Source organism: Hylobates moloch, unplaced genomic scaffold (assembly GCF_009828535.3).
Source record: "Hylobates moloch isolate HMO894 unplaced genomic scaffold, HMol_V3 SCAFFOLD_14, whole genome shotgun sequence".
Taxonomy (NCBI): domain Eukaryota; kingdom Metazoa; phylum Chordata; class Mammalia; order Primates; family Hylobatidae; genus Hylobates; species Hylobates moloch.
In genome coordinates, this window is record NW_026652289.1 from 15427332 (window position 1) to 15453650 (window position 26319).

General features: G+C 36.8%; 1 protein-coding gene across 1 annotated transcript; it reads right to left on the bottom strand.

Annotated features, from left to right (window-relative positions):
- Positions 1-9078: 9078 nt before the first annotated feature.
- Positions 9079-9351, bottom strand: LOC116481502 (keratin-associated protein 20-3). Its single transcript, XM_032174220.2, has one exon. The coding sequence runs from the start codon at positions 9324-9326 to the stop codon at positions 9192-9194; it is 135 nt and encodes a 44-aa protein (XP_032030111.1). The 5' UTR covers positions 9327-9351; the 3' UTR covers positions 9079-9191.
- Between the last annotated feature and the right edge of the window lie 16968 nt (positions 9352-26319).

Below are 26319 nucleotides of genomic sequence, written 5' to 3' on the forward strand. Positions count from 1 at the left end.
CCGGTGTGTGATGTTCCCCTTCCTCTGTCCAAGTGTTCCCATTGTTCAATTCCCACCTATGAGTGAGAACATGCGGTGTTTGATTTTTGTCCTTGTGATAGTTTGCTGGTAACATTAATATTTTCTTTACATCCCTAATGAAGTAGTTAAAAATTCCTAATTATTTTAAAAAGTTGTTTTAGTTTTGTTTACAAGTCCATTTTTTAAAGCAGATTTAATTGACTATAAAATTGAGAAGGAAATACAGAATTTCCTAAATATCTCTTGCCCTGATACATGAAAAGCCTCCCTTATGCCTTCAACCAGATGTATACTTGTGGCGCTCCATGAACCTACATGGGTACATCATTATCATCCAATGTCCATATTTAACATAAGGGTTCACCTGTGCTCTTGCACATTCTATAAACTTTGACAAATGTATCAACCATTATATTAATATACTGAGTATTTTCAGTGCTCTAAAAAATCCTTTGTCCTCCACCTATTTATCTCTCTCTCTTCTCTGTTCTTCCTTAATGTTCTTCCTTTATGAGAATGCCATATAGTTGGAAACATACGGTTTATAACTTTTTTATATTGGCTTCTTTTACCTAGTAATATGCGTTTAAGTTTCCTCCATGTCTCTGCATGACTCTCATTTCATTTGTGTGTTGAATAATACTCCATTGTCTGAATGTTCCACTGTTTTATTTATCAATTCGCCCACTAAAAGACATTTTGGTTGCTTCCAAGTTTTGGCAACTATGAATAAAGCTACCATAAACATCTATGTGTAGGTTTTGGTGTGGACATGTTTTCAACTCATTTGGGTAAATAACAAGTAGTGCAATTGCTGGATCATAAAATAAGGGTATATTTAGTTATATAAGAAACTGCCAGAGTGTCTTATGAAGTTGCTATACCAGTTTGAATTCTCACCAGCAATGAATGAACCATCCTGTTGCTCCTCATTTCTGTCAGGGTTTAGTTTTGTTGGTGTTCTGTGTTTCAACCTTTCCAACAGGTGTGTAGCAGTATCTTTTTTTTGCTGCTTTAATTTGCATTTCCCTTATGACATATGATATGGAGCATTTTTTTCATCTGCTTCTTTGCCATTTGTAAATCTTCTTTAGTGAGGTGTTTGTTGAAGTCTTAGTTTTAAAATCAGGTTGTTTAGTCTCTTATTGTTGAGTCCTAATAATTTCTTATATGTTTTGGATAATGGTATATTATCACATAAGTCTTTTGCAAAGACTTCTTTCCCAGTCTGTGGCTTGTCTTTTCATTCTCTTTATAGTGTCTTTTGCAGAACAAACTTTTTTTTAAATTTTAAGTAAGTCTAGCTTATCAAATTTTACTTTCTTAGATTATGCCTTTGGTTTCATAACCAGAAGGCATTGTCAAACTCCAGGCCATCTAGATTTTCTCCTATGTTATATTCTAGCAGTTTTATAGTTTTGCATGTTATTTTGTCCCATGACCCATTTTGAGTTAATTTTTGTGAAGCGTACAAGGTCTGTGTCTAGACTTATGTTTTTGCATATAAATGTCCAGTTGTTCCAGCACCATTTGTTAAAAAGATGATCTATCATTGGCTGGGCGTGGAGGCTCACGCCTGTAATCCCAGCACTTTGGGAGGCTGAGGCGGGCGGATCACGAGGTCAGGAGATCAAGACCATCCTGGCTAACATGGTGAAACCCCATCTCTACTAAAAATACAAAAAATTAGTGGGCGTGGTGGCAGGTGCCTGCAGTCCCAGCTACTCAGGAGGCTGAGGCAGGAGAATGGCGTGAACCTGGGAGGCAGAAGTTGCAGTGAGCTGAGATTGCGCCTCTGCACTCCAGCGTGGGCAACAGAGCGAGACTCCAACTCAAAAAAAAAAAAAAAAAGATTATCATTGCACCGTTGTATTACCTTTGCTTCTTTGTTAAAGAAAAGTTGGCTATATTTACGTTCATCTGCTTCTCGGCTCTCTGTTCTGTTTCATTGACCTGTTTGTTTCTTCACTGTCTTGATTACTGAAGCTTTGTAGTAAGTCTTAAAGTCATGTAGTGTCAGTTCTCTGACTTTGTTCTTTATTTTCAATATTGAGTTGGTTACTCAGAGTGTTTTGCGTCTCCATATAACTTAATAATCAATTCATTGATATCCAGAAAATAATTGTTGGAATTTGATTGTGATTACATTGAATCTATAAAGTTGGGAAGAACTGACAGCTTGACAACACTGAGTCTTCTCATATATGAACATGGAATATCTCTCCATTTATTTAGTTTTTGTTTGATTTTTTTTTTTTCAGCAGAGTTTTGGACTTTTACTCACTTAGATTGGTATGTATTTTTTTAGAGTTACACTTAAGCATTTCATTTTTGGGGGTGCTAATGTAAATAGTAGGGTCCTTCTCTTTTTAAGATTTCAGATTCTACTTGTTTGTTGCTGGCATATAGGAAAGCAATTTACTTTTGTATATTAGTGTTGTATTTTACAATCTTGCTATAATTGTTTATTAATTCCAGAGGTTTTCTTGTTGATTCTTTTGGATTTCCTACATAAATGATCTTGTGAAGAGAGGCAGTTTTATTTCTTCCTTTCCAATCATTATGCCTTTGTTTCTTTTTCTTGTTTAATTGCATTAGCTAGGACATACAGTTGAAAAGCTGTGATAAGAGGGAACAGCTTTGACTTATTCCTGATTTTAGTGTGAAATCTTTGAGTTTCTCACTACATTTACATTTAGTATACCTTTTTGACATATCCTGAAGAGAAGGACTACTTGCTTACAGCACTCCAAACAACAGCAGATGATAGTCATAAAATCCAAACAAACAAATGAGGTAATGTAAAATGTAATGAAATGTAACATTAAATATGATGTTAGCTGTAGGTTTCTTGTAACTATTTTTTCTTTATCAACTTGAGGAAGTTCCCCTCTTTTTTTAAACTCAGGATTCAAATAAGTTCCACACATAGCATTTAGTTGTTATACATTTTAAGTCTCTTCAAATTCAGAACAGCTCTGCCTTTACATGCCATTGGCTTGCTGAAAAAATTAGACCAGTTGCCTTCTAGAATAAGGCACATTCTTTATTTGTTTAGTTGTTTACTCATGGTGTTTAACTTGTTCCTCTTGTAACTCCTTTATTTTCTGTAAATTGTAGGTTAGATTGTAAGTCTTGGTTTAAGGCAAGCTTGATACTTTGGCGAGTATGCAGAGGTGATGCAGTGTATTTCGCTGCACACATTGGCCGTTTCAGCCCTCTTTTAATCTAAACCATTCTCATTTCTCTAATTATGCTTCAGGTTTCTCCATCCTGTCTATGAAGCATCATACTCCTTTCTAGCTTTCATTGATATCTTCCTTCCTCCGAACTTCTGTGATAGTTATGTTCTGTAATATATTACAGCATTTCACACTTATCTTTATGTTATACTATATGCCATTTTGAAGTATATTTTCTGTTTTGTGCTAAAATTGTCCAAATGGGTTGTAGGTCGCTAGAATTCAGTCCCTAAATATATATTTTTCCTATAGCAATAAGAATGTTGTAGGTTTTCACTATATAACTTCTTTTTTGATATCATGGTTAATTCCACAGAAGCCTATTCATATCATTTTTATTTTTAAAATGAAAACTTAAATATAGATATATTCTTTGTTCATGTTACTTATATTTTATAGAGGAACCAAATCTGGTGAGAGCAAACATAACTCACAATAACAAGAATAATTGTAGGTACTAAGACCATTATGCATAACCCATGTAGGTACTGAGACCATGCACAGAGACCACACTCAATAAATATTTGTGTGAACAAATGAATGATGCTTGCTTGATTTGTTTATACTGTGAAAACTATTGTGCTGTCTTATATCAGGACTATTTTTTAAAAGGAGTAAACCGACTACTGATTATTATGGCAACTAGAAACCTATTTAAGTAGTTCTCCCTAATAATTTTCTATAGTAAAGACATTCTACCAAGGATGATCTGTAAAGATCACCGCAACAAAGCACCTAGCATGCAATTAAATGCATGTGCAGTTTTCTGCAACTGTTAAGGTAGTCTTCACTGAATTAAGTTAGCTGATGATCTCTGGAGGTTTATTTCTCCTATTTGCTGCCCAGAGTTCTTCCTATATTCCTTCCTTTGGCTCTAGCAGAGTTTTCAGAAACAAACTAATAAAGTATGTATCAACTCTAGTCATTAGTTCTTCATAATATGGAATTGGTTTAGCAAGTAAATAAAACTGCCATTCTGCCTGACTAATAACATTGGTCAACTCTTGAGGGTTTTAAACAGTGTTACACTTTGTTTCGGGGTAGCTGTATATAAATGCAAATTATTGTGTTATGTTTCCTAAAATAATCTTGGTCCTAATTATATACCAATGTGGCATGGTGGAAAAAGGTGCTAACAAAGGCAGGAAATGTCTCTTGAGAATAAGATCTGGTATGCTTGTGGAAAAATTATGCTTACATTGTCATTACATTTTACATTACCTCATTTGTTTGGATTTTATGACTATCATCTGCTGTTGTTTGGAGTGCTGTGAGCAAGTAGCCCTTCTCTTCAGGATATGTCAAAAAGTTATACCAAATGTAAATAAATATTAAAAAGTGTCAACTGTTTCTAAACAAATATTAAACATTTTTACAGTAAAAATTAACAAATACATTGTAGATCAAGCAAAAGTTATAGTTATGCTCTCTAGAGCTTTCTCCAATTCCATAGGTTCATGATTCAGTTTTCCATTATCTAAAGCATCCCTTTAGTTTTCAAATTTAAAGCATCCCTTTATTTTTCAAATTTTTCATTCATTTGATGTTTTCTTTATTCAGAAAATAATACACATCTGTAATAATAAGTAAAGCAATACAAATATGCCTAAAGATGGCGTTAGTTATGTCTCATGCTGCTGCCCACAGGCATTCCCTTCAAATGACCGTCCATTACTTTCTACTTCCTCATACATACATATGCAATTTTATCTCCACCCATGCATATACACATATGGGGGTTTGGAGTTTGTTGTTTCAGACAAAAAAGAACTGCATTACACATATAAGGCCCTTGCCTTTTTTATCTTGGTATGTATTTTGGATATGCTGTAAGTAAATAGATGCAGTCTGTATGTGTACTATACATGACATAATAAATGTGAACATGTACATGCTATATTCATTGTTCTGGAAATTTTTCCAGTGAAGTTTCTGTCTTCTTAAATTGCTTACCTTTTGCTTACCAATTTACCCTCTCTCATCTCCACCTACCAATCCAACACTACACATCATCTTCCTTCCTACCCCATCCCATCCAGATGACTGGATACTTAATTATCTACCATATTTCTCTCTCCATATATATATATATACGTATATATATACACGTATATATATACGTATATATATATATAAATGTATGTTTCTTAAACAGATATAGACATATAGATATAAGTAAATATTTTATTTAATGTTTTAAGTTTTGAGCTGTTGTTCCTTTTAGAGCTATAGATCTACTGAGCTCTTTGGTCCATACAGGGAATTGGAGTAAAATCTCTCTGTTTAGGAGCCAAACATGACTCAATCCCACAGGTTTCTTTAAAGAGACTGGAAGAACTCAGTGTTCTGGGTTTTCCCCATCAATATTTTTCCTTTCAACCTTGTTAAGGTGTAATTTTTGCAATTGCCTTTTGCTACCAAACCAGAAATTTTGCTCCAGACTGTAATGTATTAGAGTAATTTCCTTCACAGTCTTTTCTCAACCTGTTATCACTATCACAACTTTAGTGAAAATGACCCCTCTGATATCTCATGGTGCTATATTTCTAAACTATCAGAAAATTTTAAACTTCCTGCCACAATTTACTAAGTATGGTTTCTGGATACTGCATAATAACTCAATTATAACGGTGTTCTATCCACTTTCATACAAAGCAAACTAGCTTGACAGTTGGTAACTCTGAGGTAAACAAGTGTATAATGAATGAACAGAGCACAGCATTTGTGATCAATGTGTAGGTCTGGAGAGCAGTGATGGTTTTCAAGCTCACTCATCTGTTTATTTTAGGATGCTGAACATCTTACATCTTAGACTTGATGGAATATCTCTGACATGGCCAGTCTACAAAAGTTAAAAAAGATTTTCTGTGATCCATCTCTGAGTAGCACATACATAGAATTCTTCAGCAGAAAACATAAGCAGGTACCTTATAATAAACTTCAAATGGGCATTCTACAAGGAGAAGCACATAGCTACTATTCTAACAGATTACAAGGGTTAGATCTTAGAGCTTCATCAGGTAGAAAACATATTGGCTTTTGTTTGCAAATTCTGGGAATTTTCTGCTTCATTTTGTTCAAATGGCTATATCTGGACCCATCAACTCCTGTCAGAGCATGAAGATCGTACTCAAAATGGCTGCTCCCATGGTAATCACATGGATGGAGTTTAGGGTCCATCCCAACACATGGAGGACTGGAGAGACTCTCCTATACCTAACCACTAAGGCCTCTGTTGCTTTATTGTGATTGCATTTATGATATTTTGTCAACCCCTCTTGATGTTAACCTCTGTGAAGGCAGGGAACATGCCAATATTATTGACCGTATAATTGTCAGTATCTAGCTCAGCATCAGAATTTATGTTATTACTCTAGAAATCCTTTCTGAAAGAATCCATGTTTGAAGAGAGGAAGATTGTTAAGAAGTTTCTCTTCCCAGAAAGTTGGAGGGCCCTTGATTTTCCTGCCATGACTCCCTTTTCATTTCCTTTTTAACTTTTATCTGCTCCTTCCCTGATTTGCAAACACCTTTTTTTAAATTCACTTATAGTTATTGGAATACGCTATGATATGGTTTGGCCTTGTTCCCCCTCCCCAAATCTCATCTTGAATTGTAGTTCCCATAATCCTCAGGTGGCATGGGAGGGACCCAGAGAGAGGTCATTTAATCATGGGATGGTTACCCTCATGCTGCTGTTCTCCTGATGGTGAGTAAGTTCTCATGACTTCTGATGGTTTCATAAGGGGATTTTCCCCCTTGTGCTCATTCTTCTCCTTCTTGCCACCATGTGAAGAAGGATGTGACTTCTTCCCCTTCTGCCATGACTGTAAGTTTCTTGAGGCCTCCCCGGGTATGTAGAACTGTGAGTTAATTAAACCTCTTTCCTTTATAAATTACGCAGTCTTGGATATTTCTTCAGATCAGAGTGAGAACGGACTAATACACTGTATTTCTGAAGTTACGACAAACTTTATCCAATTATTTTCTGTATTTAAAACTCAGTTTGCTCCTGAGTTGCAGATTTTTGGAACAACCTACCAGGAAAAATCTTCATTTGGCCCTCCCACAGATGACATTTATGTGTACTCAAGTAAACTTTTGAGGCTCCACTTTGATTGTCCCCCAAATGTTCCGATTCCCGTATCACATGTGCCATTAGTTACACAATCAGTCATTGACTGTTCAATTCCTTGTTTATTTTGTGCTCTGTTTTATTCCTTAGTCCCCTCCATTCTCATACCACGTGGGCATGTTCTTTAACTTCTATCCCATAATTATCTATTTGATCTAGGCCTTCATAGGAATCTTAGTTGCTGCTTTTACATTAAGACCTTGCAGTGGCTGCCTACACAGCCTCTAGAATGGTCGTTTGGTGTGTGGTCATACTCCTTGGCCACCTTTCCTTCAACTGGATGCCATAATTATTTGTATAAAACATGCACTTCTTATTTTTATTTTATTTTTCCATGAGTTATTGGGGTAGAGGTGGTATTTGGTTACATGAGTAGGTTCTTTGGTGGTGATTTGTGAGATTTTGGTGCACCTGTCACCCAAGCAGTATACACTGCACCATATTTGTAGTCTTTTATCCCTCACCCCCTTCCCACTCTTCCCGCCACATTCCCAAAGTCCATTGTATCATTCTTATACTTTTGCATCCTCATAGCTTAGCTCCCTCATATCAGTGAGAACATAAGATGTTTGGTTTTCCATTCCTGAGTTACTTCACTTAGAATAATAGTTTCCAATTTCATCCAGGTAAAGGAAAATATTACAACTTTATAAAACATTATCCAGTACACCCATTGCAAAATATATATGGCCTTGATGTTCTAGTTTCTCTTCACTGCCCAGGGCTTCATTTCCTGCCAGTGACTTTGCCCACTGTTCTCTCAAGAAATAACATCAATTTATGAGTTTGCAGTGCAATACTTTTTTCATGGCTTTGCATATTTGTTCCCCCTGCCTGGCATACATTTTACCTCCAATGTATTTTTCCTTGGTGAAATATTTATTCAAATGTAACCTTCAATGAGAATACTTTTGATCTGTTTGCTCTACAATCTCTCTCTTTTGCATCCAAACATGAGCTTCTCCTCTGTGTTCCTACTTGGCTGTTACATCACCTATCATGTTGTAGCATACATGTTTATTTACACGTGTGTTTTTCTGCTTAAAAACTCTTCTTCTGTAAGTAACACTAAGACTTAACAGGAAGTTCTATATAGAAATTACTTAATGAGTACTTATTAAACAAGTGAGTAATTAATAAATTTAAAAAATGAATGACATTGGCCAGTCCAAAGTAAGTTTAATTAAAAATAAACCTAGAGCTCCCTACTCCTGAAACATATCAAAAAGTAATTTTCTTGGTAAATTATGAGAACACATCAGTCTGGAAGAGAAAAATGTAGTTAATCTAGGGCACTGATGTGGATTTAGTGTGAGTTTAATGATGTGTCTTCTTTGCCTAGAATTAGATTGAATAATTAAGCATTCTTTTTGTTTTTTTGAGATGGAATCTCATTCTGTCGCCCAGGCTGGAGTGCAGTGGTGCCATCTCAGCTCACTGCAACCTCTGCCTTTGGGTTCAAGCGATCCTCCTGCCTCAGCCTTCCCAGTAGCTGGGGCTACAGGCACCCACCACCACACCTGGCTATTTGTTTAACTTTTAGTAGAGATGGGATTTTGCCATGTTGGCCAGGCTCCTCTCGAACTCCTAACCCCAGGTGATCCACCCGCCTCGGCCTCCTAAAGTGCTGGGATTACAGGGAATCATTAAGAATTCTAACTGGGTTAAACAAATAAAAAAAATAGTGTAGTAGAACAGCATCCCTGTCTCATAAGAAAATTGAACCAATTGTAGATATTATTCAGTCAATGCCTGATAATAAGCATGTAGTATAATCATATTGGTGGCAGCAGTCAAATCCATACCCCACCACAGCCACATCTGTAGCCACAGTCCAGGATTCTAAAGGCACCAAAGCCAGAGGTATAACTATATTTACAGTCATAGACATAGCCCAGTCCTCCATAGTAGTTGCCATAGTAGCTCATTGTGTCAGGATTTAAGTCTCTAGCCTAAGAGGCAAGAGTAAGTTTTAGTACATAAAAACACTAAAATACTGGATCTTTTAGCAGTCTCAGTGGAGGTGTGACAAACCACAGGCACTCCTGACATTCTCATGTAGACCAACCTGTATTTAAAAATCTCATTAATCTTGTATCTTTAGATTTAAAAAAAAGACTCCCTATCCTGATAAAATTGAGATTTTCTTCTCGGTATGTTATGATCCTGCCAAAAGTTGATAGACTTTAAAGGAAAAAAAAATGCTGAGTTCAACGACCTTGCTCACACTGATGCCGAATTTAACCTTTGTAACTATGTTGGATGACATCACGTGGAGGAGGCAAATGCCATCTTCTTCCGATCACTTTGCTAATAATACCCTTCTTCTTATGTGCATATTTAAATCTTAATCAACACAGCTGTGATGTTATCTCTATAAATCTTAGTAGCAAATACAGTGGACTCTTGAATACTATAGGTTTGAACTGCACACATACGCTTATATTAAGCAGATTTTCTTCACCTCTGCCACCCTGGCAGCAAGACCAACCCCTCCTCCTCCTTCTCCTCCTCAACCTACTCAACATGAAGACAAAAAGGATGAAGACCTTTATGATGATCCACTTCCACTAGGTGAATAGTAAATACATTTTCTCTTTTTCCTTATTTTCTTAATAAAATTTTCTTTTATTTAGCCTACTTTATTATAAGAATATAATCTATCATTACAGGTAACATAAGCATGTATTAATCAACTGTTTATGTTATTGGTAAGGCTTCTGGTCAACAGTAGGCTATTAGTAGTTAAGTTTTTGGGTAGTCAAAAGTTATACTCAGATTTTCAACTGCATGGAGGTTGGCACTCCTAACCCCTGCATTGTTCAAGGATCAACTGTGATTTATTCTGTACAACTCCCACCAATCACATATTACTCTGTAGTTTTCCTATTGCTACGCTCTCTTAAAAGTAGTGCCATTTTCTTGCCTGTTTAGTTCCTTCTTCTCCACACCTTAAGCATTTTTTAAAAAGTTGTTTGGTTGATTGTCTTGTACCTGCATTGGAATGTAGATAGGTTTCTTCGGAGAAAAGAAAAGCATTGAGAATCTTATCTGATTCCAAAGTCATAGGAACATAAAGTAGACATTTTTGAGACCCAAATATAACAGAAGGCATGACTGTTAATTTTTCTTTAGTGATATTGACTCTGTCTGTATCATGTACTTATATGTAGACTTAAGTTCTCAAAGGCAGGCTGAATCTAGATACTATCATTTCTTAAGATAATTAAAAATAATTGAAAATTTTCCTTCACCACTGACCTTTAGGGTAATCCCTTATTTGATCTGTTGTACTTCTGTCATCCGCTTTTAGGCAGTGCTATCGTATTGGCAGAAGCATATATAATCCAGGGCTAATTTTTCCTTCTTCAACTGGAAAATCAGCATAAATTCATAGGTGTATGTTGAGAAAGAAAAGAAAACTCAGCAGAGAGGAAACCATGAGAATCCAAGCCAATTGCTTCTGTAAGTTGTTTGTGCTTTCAGAACTCCCTTAAGCCCAACCTTATGTTCCCCACCTTCACTTGATGACAGAGAGCTGATGTGTATGCTCAACTTTCTGAATAAGAGGGCTAGAAAATTTGGGCTGAGATGATGGGGTTTTCTAGATATACAATCATGTCATCTGCAAACAGGGACAATTTGACTTCCTCTTTTCCTAATTGAATACCCTTTATTTCCTTCTCCTGCCTGATTGCCCTGGCCAGAAATTCCAACACTAGGTTGAATAGGAGTGGTAAGAGAGGGCATCCCTGTCTTGTGCCAGTTTTCAAAGGGAATGCTTCCAGTTTTTGCCCATTCAGTATGATATTGGCTGTGGGTTTGTCATAGATAGCTCTTATTATTTTGAGATACGTTAAGCTGATAGGCACCTTCATCAAAGTCTCAGGATACAAAATCAATGTGCAAAAATCACAAGCATTCTTATACACCAATAACAGACAAACAGAGAGCCAAATCATGAGTGAACTCCCATTCACAATTGCTTCAAAGAGAATAAAATACCTAGGAATCCAACTTACAAGGGATGTGAAGGACATCTTCAAGTTGAACTACAAACCACTGCTCAGTGAAATAAAAGAAGATACAAACAAATGGAAGGACATGCCATGCTCATGGGTAGGAAGAATCAATATTGTGAAAATGGCCATACTGCCCAAGGTAATTTATAGATTCAATGCCATCCCCATCAAGCTACCAATGACTTTCTTCACAGAATTGGAAAAAGCTACTTTAAAGTTCATATGGAACCAAAAAAAGAGCCCACATTGCCAAGTCAATCCTAAGCCAAAAGAACAAAGCTGGAGGCATCATGCTACCTGACTTCAAACTATACTACAAGGCTACAGTAACCAAAACAGCATGGTACTGGTACCACAACAGACATATAGATCAATGGAACAGAACAGAGCCCTCAGAAATATTGCCACATATCTACAACTATTTGATCTTTGACAAACCTGACAAAAACAAGCAATGGGGAAAGGATTCCCTATTTAATAAATGGTGTTGGGAAAACTAGCTAGCCATATGTAGAAAGCTGAAACTGGATCCGTTCCTTACATCTTATACAAAAATTAATTCAAGATGGATTAAAGACTTAAATGGTAGACCTAAAACCATAAAAATCCTAGAAGAAAACCTAGGGAATACCATTCAGGACATAGACATGGGCAAGGACTTCATGTCTAAAACACCAAAAGCAATGGCAATAAAAGCCAAAATTGACAAATGGGATCTAATTAAACTAAAGAGCTTCTGCATAGCAAAAGAAACTACTGTCAGAGTGAACAGGCAACCTACAGAATGGGAAAAAATTTTTGCAATCTACTCATCTGACAAAGGGCTAATATCCAGAATCTACAAAGAACTCAAACAAATTTACAAGAAAAAAACAACCCCATCAAAAAGTGGGCAAAGGATATGAACAGACGCTTCTCAAAAGAAGACGTTTATGCAGCCAAAAGACACATGAAAAAATGCTCATCATCACTGGCCATTAGAGAATGCAAATCAAAACCACAATGAGATACCATCTCACACCAATTCGAATGGCCATCATTAAAAAGTCAGGGAACAACAGGTGCTGGAGAAGATGTGGAGAAATAGGCACACTTTTACACTGTTGGTGAGACTGTAAACTAGTTCAACCATTGTGGAAGTCAGTGTGGCAATTCCTCAGGGATCTACAACTAGAAATACCATTTGAGCCAGCCATCCCATTACTAGGTATATACCCTAAGGATTATAAAACATACTGCTATAAAGACACATGCACACGTATGTTTATTGCAGCACTATTCACAATAGCAAAGACTTGGAACCAACCCAAATTTCCAACAATGATAGACTGGATTAAGAAAATTTGGCACATATACACCATGAAATACTATGCAGCCATAAAAAAGGATGAGTTGGTGTCCTTTGTAGGGACATGGATGAAGCTGGAAACCATCATTCTCAGCAAACTATTGCAAGGACAAAAAACCAGACACCACATGTTCTCACTCATAGGTGGGAATTGAACAATGAGAACTCATGGACACAGGAAGGGGAACATCACACACTGGGGCCTGTGGTGGGATGGGGGGAGGGGGGAGGGATAGCATTAGGAGATATACCTAATGTTAAATAACGAGTTAATGTGTGCAGCACACCAACATGGCACATGTATACATATGTACCAAACCAGCACATTGTGCACATGTACCCTAAAACTTAAAGTATAATAAAAATAAAAATAAATGCTTGGCACCTATGTTGATCACTCAGAATTTCACTAATAGTGTTGAGTTTTTAAATCCAATGATGGCTAAACCACTTTTGGGAAAAAATACTGTAATTTATTGGAAATGAAATAGAAAGTCCACGTAATTACGAAGCGTCTTTTGCCCAAGTGACATTTTATTGCATAAGATTCTGTTGTCTTATTGCCATTTCGCAATGTATGGGGATTCTCAAGGACAAGTTGAATAATTGGACACATTTGCTGTTTGGGAATTTCAAAAGAAAAATAAAGGAGCTGTCAGATGTGAAGAACAGTGGAATAAGAGGGAGGCAGTGACTCAGTGCATTCAACGCTGTCCTGGTGAGCTGATGAACAACAGATCCTTTCCCGAGAATTTTAACATCAAATATCAAGCAGTCAGCAGCCACTCGACAGGGGATTCTATCTATACTCTCCATGTCATCCAGATGACGTGAGGTGTGAAGAGCGAATTGCCTCTCTTCTGAAGCACAGTGCTAAGTAATTCAGCCAAATCTCAGGGTGTTGAGAAATAGACAAACCCAGGGGTCGTTATATATAGTGATAGGAAAAAAAGACTATTTTGCTGGGCAAAAATGTCATTTAAAATGTTCTTATATGAATGTAAATTGGAAGTCTGACCAAATGTAACACTGGCTGCTGAATCACATAAAAACTGGATTGCATATGACCTTAGGTAAAAGGAACTGATGTTCAGATCAAATTATCAGGGCCATCAAAACTGCAGGAGATATCAGAATCTCTCTTTTCCTCTCTCTCTCTTTCTCTCTCTCTCTCTGCCTCTCTGTTGCTGCTTCATTATGATAAATGCATACACGCATGCTCACAAACAGAAAAAGCAGAAATAATAGAGAGAAATTAATATAAGTATAATCAACAAAATTTACAGGAGCATTGTAAGTTTATTTTCATACTGCCATGAAGATACTACCAGAGACTGGGTAATTTATAAAGGAAGTTTAATTGACTCACAGCTCCGCATGGCTGGGGAAGCCTCAGGAAACTTACAATCATGGCAGAAGGCAAAGGAGAAGCAAATTCCTTCTTCACAAGATGGCAAGAAAGAGATCGAGACAGTGTGAAGGAGGAACTGTCAAAAACTTATAAAACCATCAGATCTCATGGGAACTCACTCACTAACATGAGAATAACATGGGGAAAAAACTGTTCCCATAATCTAATCACCTCCCACTGGGTCCCTCCCTTGATACGTGGGGATTATGGGGATTACAGTTCAAGATGAGATTTGGGTGGAGACAAACAGCCCAATCATATCAAGCATACATTTTAACAAAAACTTTATTTTCTCATATGAAATATATGAAAAGAACATATAGGCCACACATGGTGGCTCACACCTGTAATCCCAGCACTTTGGGAGGCTGAGGTGGGCAGATCACCTGAGGTCAGGAGTTTGAGACCAGCCTGACCAACATAGTAAAACCCCGTTTCTACTGAAAATACAAAGAAATTAGCCAGGCATGGTGGCGGCGGGTGTCTGTAATCTCAGCTACTCAGGAGGATGAGGCAGGAGAATTGTTTGAATCCAGGAGGCAGAGGTTGCAGTGAGCCTAGATCGTGCCACTGCACTCCAGCCTGGGCGACAAGAGCGACACTCTGTCTAAAAAAAAAAAAAAAAAAAAAAAAAAAAAGAAAGAAAAGAACATATATGAAGAGGAATAATGTCAATACAAAATAAAGAGTATAACTTTGCCGTAAATTATAAGACATCCCGTTGATTTCAGTTAATCGAAATATAGCATGCTGAATTTGAGTTACATTTTTCTTTAGTAGTTAGAGATGAAATTATTATTTCCGACGTGGGTATGGAAGTGGAGTCAGGAAGCCCAACAGGAAGAGTCCAGCAGGTTGAGTTGCTCAAGAGAAACCCTGACAGTCTGTACGACCAAAATATTACACTGCTAGATGAGCAGCCCAGAACCAGAGACAAGGCATCAGAGAGTTGCCATTTCAGTTCATGGTGTCAGAAATGGAAAGTTCAGTAAAGAGAAGGGACTCTGTTTCTTCAGGTTGAATGTCACCAATGGTGCAGTTCAGGGACTTTTCAATCTTCTGTTGTTGGTTGCACAAGCCATGAATATTACTGACCTCAAAATTCAGACTAATCACTCAAATAAAATGTTAGCAGCTAACTTACAGTTGAATTTAAGTACCCATGTAGGTAATGTATTAATGTATTTTTCACTTGTGTTAACAAGTAATTACAATTTATTCTTTTTAAGGGTATTTTAGTTTAGCCCAATCTTATTGTATTAGCCAAAAAAAGTGACCTTTATCTACATAACATAGGAGTTGCTGATGGAAAAGTTGTAAGAGTTGGTTGACGGCAAAGAGCTGCCCAAGCCTGAATTCTCCATGTCTCCTGCAAGCAGCTTCCCTAAAGTAGTGCCTTTATGCACAATGTCATCATTTGGACAATGAGACTGTGGACATGGATATAGGTATATGTGTGCACAGCTTCAATTTATATTATGCTCCCAAATGAATTAATATAATTCATTAAAATAACATAGATTTTTTATGTTCCATCATCTAAGCAAATGACATTTCATCATTTAAGTGATATTTATTGAGGGCCTACTATGTGCCAGTCACTTTTAAGACAGTGGATTATATTACTTCTATTATTGTGATAATGTGTCCCTATAGGATGTTTTCTCATTGATAGCATCATGTGCTATAAGATGCAGCAATGTTGCAAATTTTCATTTGAAAATATTAAAGTATCCCAAAAGAGCTGTATTCAATTGAATTATTTTAATTGAATATATCCAAAGTTGGAATGATGAACAGATACCTCTGAAATATTTACATCAGGACAATGGGATTCTAAATCCCCATAACAAACAAACGTATAACACATGATTGGAATCTGCCAATAAAGTAGTTATTTAATCTGAGGTATCTGAGTCAACAAATGCTAAGATAATAGGTTCATAAATAAAAGATAAATTACACACAATATAGTAAATTCACTCAGACTTATTCAAACACTGACACTAAAACTAAGAAGAGTAGGAATAAAACAAAAGGTAATTTCATAGAAAAACAAATACGCATGAAGTTGGACTAGTCTAAACATCATTGTCATCTTGGGATGCTCCAAAGAACGTGTTCTTTCTTTTTCTCATATTTTCTTTTTTCCCATTCCATTTGCCAATACACCAAAATGCAAACACACACATGCACAATAAACATAATTAAAATGCAACAAATCAATATACTTTCAATGAGATGTTTATTAAAATAAATTTTACATCTCACATAAGTTGATCAAAAATCAACAATTTAATGACAGTACAATATCAAAAGAAAGCTTTTTAAAAATCTGTGAAACATGTCAAATGATTTCAATGACTCTAGATGAGGCTTGCAGAATCTGACCTATTTTTGCTTCCAGATACTTAAGGATGATGTTGACATTTTACAACAGAAAAATGAATTACTCATATGAAGAATTATGAAGGCAGATTTAGGAAGTCCATGTGGAAGAGACTACGAGGTTGAGTTGCCAGATATTTCTCAGTAGAAGCCACAGGACCACCGGTATCTTCCATAGCAAGATGGGTGGCAGCAGTCATATCCATAGCCGCCATAGCCATGGCCATAGCCACAGCCCAGGCCTCCACAGCAAGATGGGCGCCAGCAGCCATATCCATAGCTGCCATAGCCACGGCCATAGCCACAGCCCAGGCCTCCATAGCCATGGCCATAACCACAGCCACAGCCATAGCCACCGCGCAGGCCTCCATAGCCATAACGCAGACCACCATAGTAGTTTCTGTAGTAGCACATGGTTTCAAGAGTGGAGGATTGGTTGAGGAGCAAGGAATCAGCTTCTTCAGTTTGAATATCCCTATATGCCCAGGCAGTCCTTTTATATACACCCTCAGTGGTGGGTGGGACCCACCATAGGACCTGTTGATTGCATATTTTCTATTAATTTGTATTAGTATACTTCCTGAATATTTGTTTTATTAAACAATGTGAGGCCTTTATAAACAAGATGACTTTGCTATTGTGTCAGCCTTTTCATGATCAAATGCCTTTAATGTGTTTTCTTATTCTTATTTTAAAGCCCTTACTCATACTTTGTTTAGCTTAAAATATTTGACAACTTTGTGTCTAATTTAATCATTGAATGGATTGTAAAAGGTTGATTTTTAAAATTCTGTCATTACTTGTGTACATTATGTGGGAATCTTCTACAAAGAAAAATAACTTTCATTAACAATAGAGTTTAGTTAGCAGACTCAGCTAAGTTTTTTTCTTGTTCATTATTTACTTTAATAAGTAAATTTTATTCAGACATAAAAGAATATAGAATTGTATTTTGAAGCTTTATAAACACATCCCTGGAATTTAATAATCATCAATATTCTGTCTTCAGTTCCTTCTCTCCCTATACATTTTTTGGAGTGGGTTAGTTAGTTCTGCTGAATATTTTAAAACAAATCCCAGGCAAGACAACATTTTTCTTTTAAGTACTTCAGTGTATATATCTATGACAACAGAAGTCTAAAAAGATAAGTAGAGCCACAATACTATTATCACACCAATGACATTATAAAATTATTTGGTATCCTCTAATAGTTAATTTGTGATCAGTTTTCCTTGATTGCTTCCCAAATATATTTTCATAGTCATTTTTTTTACATTAAGACACACATTCATTACATTTAGGCATGTCTTTAACCCTTTTCAGAGATGTGATGATTCTTTTTTATTCCTTTTTAATGCATTTTATTGTTTCGAGGAAACTTTTTTATTGTCCTATAGAATTCTTAGATGTGGCTGATTTCTTTCTTGTTCTCCCTTTTCATATCTTCCTCTATCCCTCATACCATCTGCAGGTAGATGACAAAGGTTGATGTGATTCTGGTTATTTTTACTATTTGTTAACAAGAGTGCTATTTTATAGTTGCGCTGTGTACATTTTATTACATAATATTAGGACGTACATGGTGTCTGGGTGGCCCATTGCTTCACATTTAGTAATGTTGGGATTGTAGATTGGGTTCATTTTACAATCTCCCCCGTAAACTTCTTAGCTACAGTTTTTTACATTCAATAATAGTTACCTAGACCCATTATTGCCAGAAGTTCAAAATGCTGATTTTACAATTCTATCATTACGTCTACATATAGAAGATAGAAACCTATAAAGAGAAAAAAATTCTCATCAATGAGTTTATTCAGGAGTCGAAAATGGTTGATTTTTTTCATTTATCAATTTCCAGAATGAGTGTATAATTTAGCAGTTGTGAAAATAATATGCTTAAACATTCTTATGCACTCATAGACTTTTTTTGGTGTTTTTTTAGACGGAGTTTCTGTCTTTCCCAGGCTGGAGTGCATGGAGTGCAGTGATGCGACCTGGGCTCACTGCAACCTCCACCTCCCATGTTCAAGCGATCCTCGTGCCTCAGCCTCCTGAGTAGCTGGGATTACAGATGTGCACCACCATACCCAGCTAATTTTTGTATTTTTAGTAGAGACGGGGTTTCACCATGTTGGCTAGGCTGGTCTTGAACTCCTGACCTAAGGTGATCTGCCTGCCTTGGCCTCCCAAAGTGCTGGGATTACAGGCATGAGCCACCACTCCCAGCCTCATAGATGTTTTAATAATATCACCCTAAATAGTTAAGAGCACAATGCACTATTGGAAACTGTAGTCACTACATCATTCTAAGAAATCATTGCCCAGTCCAATATCAACAATCTTTACCCCTATGTTTTCTTCTAATAGTTTTACAGTCTGAGGCTTTATATTTAAGTCTTTAATTTATGTCAGGTTGAGTTTTTTGTTGGATGTTTGATAAGGGTCTAATTTTATTCTTTTGCATGTGAATATCCAGTTACCCCAGCATCATTTGTTGAAGAAACTACACTTTCCCTAGTGTGTGTAATAATTATCTTTGCTAGGATCAAATAATGGCATATATGTGGGTTTATTTCTGGGCTCTCTATACTGCTCCATTGGTCGATATGTCTATCTTTATGACAATAGCATAGGGTTTTAATTAGTTGACATGTATCCATCAATTATAGTTATTTCTCTTTTTGATGTCAAGTTGTCCTGTCATGGGCTGGTAGAAACCTTTTTAATTTGGTTTAAGTATTTTTTGACAAGACTTTAGTAGTATCTTCTGTAAATTATTTGATTCTTATATGAGAAGATCTTCCAGACTCGTCTTTTATCTTTCCTGCCCTTGATTAGGAAAAGGTCTTTTATTTTTCTTTAAAGAAACACTGATATTTGGAGAAGACTCTCTGGACACTAGTGATGTTCACTGTTGCTACATTGTGATTGCTCATATGCTGTTTCAATGCAGAGAGCCAAAAAACTGTTTTTTAAAAAAAAATATTAAAAGTAATGAGTTCAAACTTAAGATTTCAATTCAAATTAAAAATTATAGAGCATTGATTTAAGCTTTTCAATTTTTGAAATGGACAAACTTTTTTTAAAGCTTCTATTTATATCAAGTTTGCTAACTTCCCATTGATGAAAACAAGTCACATATATCGCTGAGTCCATAGCAGAGGAATAAATTAGCTGTCCCACTTAAGTTGGGAGGACTGAGAATGGGGCCATCAATTTAACTGTGTATGTATGTGCAACATCACTGTGGTATAAATATTAACATTATAAATTATGTAATATACCAATATAATGTATAATTTATTAATAATATATATTGATGGCAAAAGTGGATACTTATGGAACTAGGTCTCTTTGGACATACTATCACAACTTCACTGTGTAAGTATAATATAACTTATGCAGAATTATTTCCTTTGTATTTAGACAATAGATGACATCATAAATGATTATGTGCAAGGAAATAAACTTGAAATTCAGGGGTCTCACTGAAGGGTTCTGTGTTCTTCCATGCCAAGAGATAATTGTTAATGAGAAATTGCAGCAACCGTGGCCTGAAATGGCTAGGGAAACAGGATCTCACCATCCAGGAGGAAGGTGTGGGCTACATAGCAGCAAAGAACAGTACAACTGCAGTGCTGGTTGAGAGTGAGAAATATCTAAAATGGTGAGAAGGTGTCCCTCACTGCTCATAGAATCACATGTTTGATAAATTACCCTTGCATTAATCCTCACTCTAACAGGAAAAATAAACCCAAATACTATTATGCCAGTACTCACTGTTTTCTGTCTGTTTGAATTCCCTTCCAGAAGATCTGAAACCTCTCTCTTCTTGCTCCTGCCGTGACTACTTTGTGTACTTTCTGTACTCAGAATTTTTCCTTGAGTCTTCATCTTTTCATTGTGTCTTTTTTTGTTGTTTGTTTGAGACGGAGTCTCACTCTGTTGCCCAGGCTGGAATGCGTGGTGTGATCTCGTCTCACTGCAACCTCTGCCTCCCTGGCTCAAGCAATTCTCCTGCCTCTGCCTCCCATTCATTGTGTCTTTTTAAGATCCAGAGAGCCTTGGCTCTCATAGTTCCTTCAGAACTCCCTTCATCTCCTCGCACTAGCCTATGACCTGTTTTGGCTGGTATTCTCAGATCTGCTCCTTGGGTCCTCCGCTTGAGGTGGTATATGTGTGGAATGACTTTCTACCCCTACCTTGACTGGAATCGAGGACCCACCTTTGGCCTCACCATTGTTCTACCAGTTCTGAAGAAAGGTGTTTCCCACATGGTCTTGATCCAAGGCAAAGGAGCCAAAAGTGCCATGGGATAGGTCTTAGTCCTGCTCGGCAGTCACCTGCCAGTGGGAGTCAGAAGTACCTTATGAAGACAGAAAAAATGTCCCACTCATTTAAACTCTAGGCTGTATTAGGTAACTATAATGCATGGTGTATTTCAGATGAATAAATTTAACATTTGAGATGTTCTTTACTAGCACCATCCAAACGCAGGTGTTGGAAGCAAGGGATATTCATGGAGAAAGTGATTTATACAATGGTGTATATGGAGAAAGAGAACAGAGTGATAGTTTGACAGTTACCGTAGGCCGGGAAGGATAGTGGGAGGCAGTGGGGAGGATAAACAAGGGGTTGGTTAATGGGTACAAAAATATAGTTAGATAGAAGGAATAATGTGTAGTATTTGACAGCACAATAGGATCATAGGAAACAGCAACTTATTGTATACTTCAAAGTAATGAGAAGAGTGAAATTGAAATATTACTAACAAATTAAAATGTTTAAGATGAGAGATATCCCAATTACCCTGATGTGATCATTACACATTGTATGCTTGAATCAAAATAACGCATGTATCCCATAAACATGTACAACTATTATCAGTAAAAATTACAAATTTTATAAATCCTAGTGGGATCATATTTAGGCAGCTTAGCACCATTCCATACTCTCTCAGGAACTTGATTACTCAGAACAAGAATTGTGTTTACTCTCAGTCAATGAGAGTAGCTTTAAGAGATTTGAAAGATAAACGAGACCAAAACTATATCATTGCTGTGGCCAAAACAGATGATATTCACGGCTTTTCATAGATGTAGGGTTTTGCAGCATCCTCTAAGCATTTCCTTATGAATCACTAGGCTTGGAAAGAGAGAAGTCCACCTATTGAAAATTATGCTTTCCGGCCGCACACGGTGGCTCACACTTGTAATTCCAACACTTTGGGAGGCTGAGGCTGGCAGATCACCTGAAGTCAGGAGTTTGACACCAGCCTAGCCAACATTGTGAAATCCCATCTCTACTAAAAATACAAAAAAATTAGCCAGACATGGTGGCACGTACCTGTAATCCCAGTTACTCGGGAGGCTGAGGGAGGAGAATTGCCTGAGCCCAGGAGGGGGAGGTGGCAGTGAGCCGATATCACGCCACTGCATTCCAGCTTGGGTGACAGAACGAGACTCCATCTCAAAAGGAAAAAAAGAAAAAGTGCTTTCCCCTGGTTCCTGCAATTTCTCGATTTGAAGCCTAGCAAAGAATGCATGAGATAATAGGGGTGTTCTCTCATCTTTGCTTCTCCCACACTTCCAATGACTATGAAGTATTATTTTCTGCTTGCAATATGTAGAATTCATTTAGTTTTTCTGATTAAACTGTTGTTTATTGCAGTAATGTGTGTGTGTGTATATATATATATATATCATATTTTTCAACATAGGTATGTTTATAAGTAATGTGTAAATAAACAAATGCTTTTTTATTTAGTTATACAAAGTTTGTTGTATCTAATGATTTTTAAATCAAAGTAGACATCAAAATAAATTTGTTATTTTTTGTTTTCTCCTTATTCTTAGTCATAGGAGGTTTCTCAGAGCACATTATTTTACCATGCTGGTGAACCATATGTCTCTCAAGCTTCCCTGCCCACTCAACAAATTATATAAAGAGATTAATGATACTCTGTCATGTTGTAAGTTGCTTACTAAAATAATGTAAATTCTTCATTCTTCCTTGTATCTAGGCACCTTGCAATATGATTTTGCAGCTTCTCCTAACAAAAACTGCAGCCCGTTTCCACTGCTTAAATCCCTGCTTGTCTTGAGATTTGTTTTTTGGCCAGTAAAATACATTGGAAGTGCCAGCTTCTAGAATAGATCTCAGGAGATCTTAAGCTTTTCTTTTTTTTTTTTTTTTTTTTTTTTTTTTTTTTTTTTTTTTTTTTTGTGAGACGGAGTCTCGCTCTGTCACCCAGGCTGGAGTGCAGTGGCGCAATCTCGGCTCACTGCAAGCTCCGCCTCCCGGGTTCACGCCATTCTCCTGCCTCAGCCTCTCCGAGTAGCTGGGACTACAGGCGCCCGCCACCACGCCCAGCTAATTTTTTGTATTTTTAGTAGAGACGGGGTTTCACCGTGGTCTCGATCTCCTGACCTTGTGATCCGCCCGCCTCGGCCTCCCAAAGTGCTGGGATTACAAGCGTGAGCCACCGCGCCCGGCCGATCTTAAGCTTTTCTATTCACTATTTTGGAATCCTTTCAAGAGACCAACTCTTGCTAAACCTCCTAGAGAATAACAGACCACATGATAGGAAACAGACACCTGAGCCTCCAGCCAGGAAAACCTCAAACATATGAGAGATCCTCCTATCTTAGAGCACTGGCTACTTAATCTGTGGCTAACAAGAGAGATATGAATGGAGTCATCCATGAACAGAAAACTTCCCAGCTGACGAGTAGACTCATGACAAGCGATAGAGTTGACATAAGTTTATCGTTTTTGCTGATATTCAGCAAGTCGTGATAATCTTCTTTGAGCTAGAACTTCTCCATCTCTTCCCTGCTACATCAACCCCCCCACACCTTTTTTTTCCTTGAGTGTATCCTCATTTTTACATGATTAATTATTTACTACTAAAAGGCAAAAGATATCACTTGGCTTCATGAGACTATCAACAGAAAGCCAATACTTAAAATTTGATGCTACCAGATTCACTGGACTTTTCCTTCCAATATTTTTAATGTTCCTTTTTCTGACTACTTTTGAAACACCAAATATTTTCTTGATGGTTTCAAATTTATCTTCTGAAACTATAACCAGAAAATGGAAATGATGAGATTTCATTTTATTTACAAAATTGCATTTTCATGAAAGCTACTGAAGCAATTCTTTAAAGGCAAATCGTACAGAAACATGTGAGCAATTGGATGAAAAACCACACATTAAAAGTATTTTGTTTTATTTTGTTAGACAGTCGTAAGTGTGCAATCCAATTTTTTCATCAGAAACATCAGAGGGTTTGGTATAAAGTATTTGTTTTCCATGTATTCATGGCCCTAGTAATATAGGGTGAAGGATGATGGGGTACAAACTCCTCCTCACTTTCCACTTCTAGTGAATTTGTCTTCCTCTCTGAGCTTAACCTGGGAAAGATTTGAATAGTACCATTTGGACAGAATAAAATAATTCAGGTATTGGGGCTCTGAAGTGAGATAAATGTGTGAACATCTTAATAGTCATGTTTTTGCACGTGTTTTTAATTTTAAAAGTGTGGAAACATATACAACCTCAACAAAAGTTTATAAACTTTATCCATTAATTAATTTGTTTTTCATTCATTTATAAAAAAAATAGGAACTACAATCCTTACTGCTGCTGGGGGCGTCCTCGGTACTGAACCATGTGAATTCTGTCAGTGGTATTGTTCTCTGACCAGTGTTTAATTTCTCTCTTATAAGGTAGCCTAGGATATCTGTAGAATGCCATTTGAGAAAATTGCTTTATCCCAGAAGGAAAGATAGATTAAAATGATTTATAAGCTGAGAAAAAGGGGCATGAATTCTAATACTTTATGGCAAATCACAAATGTCCTTAATACCATAACCTAGTTTAAGAAATTAATATAAATTTGCAATTTTGAAAGAGTTGCCTGGACACACACAGTGCTTTTAAAGAATAATATCTGCAACATGAGACATATTGATATTTCAGTGTTGCTGTACCTCTATCAATCATTTGAGCAAAAGCTTATAATTTCAAATAAAGGTCAAAATAATATATAATGTTAAATCAAAAGGAATCCTAAAGGGAATGATGTAGAAATAATATAACTCTGATATTTTTTCTTTAAATAGAGTCTGAGGGAAAGTTGTATTCAACATAAAAGTACGTTTGTTTGTGTATCTTCAAAACAGAAATTGGAAACATAAAACTCAAAACCCCTGTTCCCAGAAAGCAGTGATCTAATTTTGTATGGTTAATGTGCTGATATGGTAACAGGTGACACTTTCCAGAGATTCTCAAAGACATAAATGATGTTCGGACCCACTTTGTGTGTGACGATTAGATATGGGATGTGACTTAAATATATCTGCTAGGAAATAGAAGGGGATCATTTAGAATAATGTGAAATGAAAATTCCAAACACAACCACAGTCCTAAATATTCAAATGTAGTGTACAAGAAAGCAGTCAAAGACCAAGGTACATAGAATATGGTGATTAGAAATAGGGGTGCTGTTGCGGGGTTTTATTCATTAGGTAAAAACTTAGCATATAGGCTAATATTTTATGATCAGATATGCAAGGCTGCAGTAATTGCAGTTTCCTCAAAAGCAAGTTTCACTTAGAAATAACTAATTTTAAGCCTTTGAACTTTTAGCTTCACAGCATGTAAGCAACATCTTTGTCACAATAATACTGTGTCACACACACATGTGCATGTAACAGATCTAACAAAGTAATGTTAAATAAGCAATATTGTAAATACAGGAGATTTTATTGAAAACTAACACAAAATTTGTTCTCGCATGAAGGATCTTGAACTAAAATGTATGTGGAGCAATAATTGTAATACAGTATGAAGAGAAAACATTTCTTTTATAAAGTAAGTTATTCCAGATGATTATATTCAATTTAGATGATGGATGGAGAATTTAAACTATTATCTCTTCCCCAAGTAGCCTAAGATGAGATAATCAATATTTTAAAAAGAGAAGAACACAGAACATGGAGTCGGGTAACACAGGGAAAGGAGTCCTGGGGTTTCTTTAGAAGTTTCTTAGTAGAATCCATAGCCTGGCTGGGCGCGGTGGCTCATGCCAGCACTTTGGGAGGCCGAGGCAGGCAGATCACGAGGTCAGAAGTTCAAGACTAGCCTGGCCAACATGGTGAAACCCCGTCTCTACTAAAAATACAAAAAAATTAGCTGGGCATGGCCCAGCTACTCGGAAGGCTAAGGCAGGAGAATTGCTTGAACTGGGACCTGGGAGGCAGAGGTTGCAGTGAGCCGAGATTGCGCCACTGCACTCCAGCCTGGGCTACAGAGCGAGACTCCATCTCCAGAAAAAAAAAAAAAAAAGTCCATAGCCCCATAGCCTAATATCTGCCACAGCAAGATGGGAGATAGCAGCCACAGCCACAGCCCAGGGCACCATGGTAGTTACTATAGTAGCATATGATGTTAGGAGTGGGAGATTCAGTCAGGGGTCAGGGAACCCAGATGCTCAGTCTGAATGTCACTATTTGCCCAGGGCCTTTTATCACTTACAGCGGCGAGTGAGGCAAACTGCAAAAAGTGCTGGACTCATAGTTTGCTCTAGTTTACATTAGAAAACTTCTTTAGTCTCTTGTTTCTTTAGGCAAAAAGTTCTCCTGAGCTAGATTTTTTTTTTTTTTTTCAGTTTAAGAGTCGCACAACCAAACCATGTGATTTTAATTATAATCAATTGCCATGTTTGCAAATCTGAATCAAATTA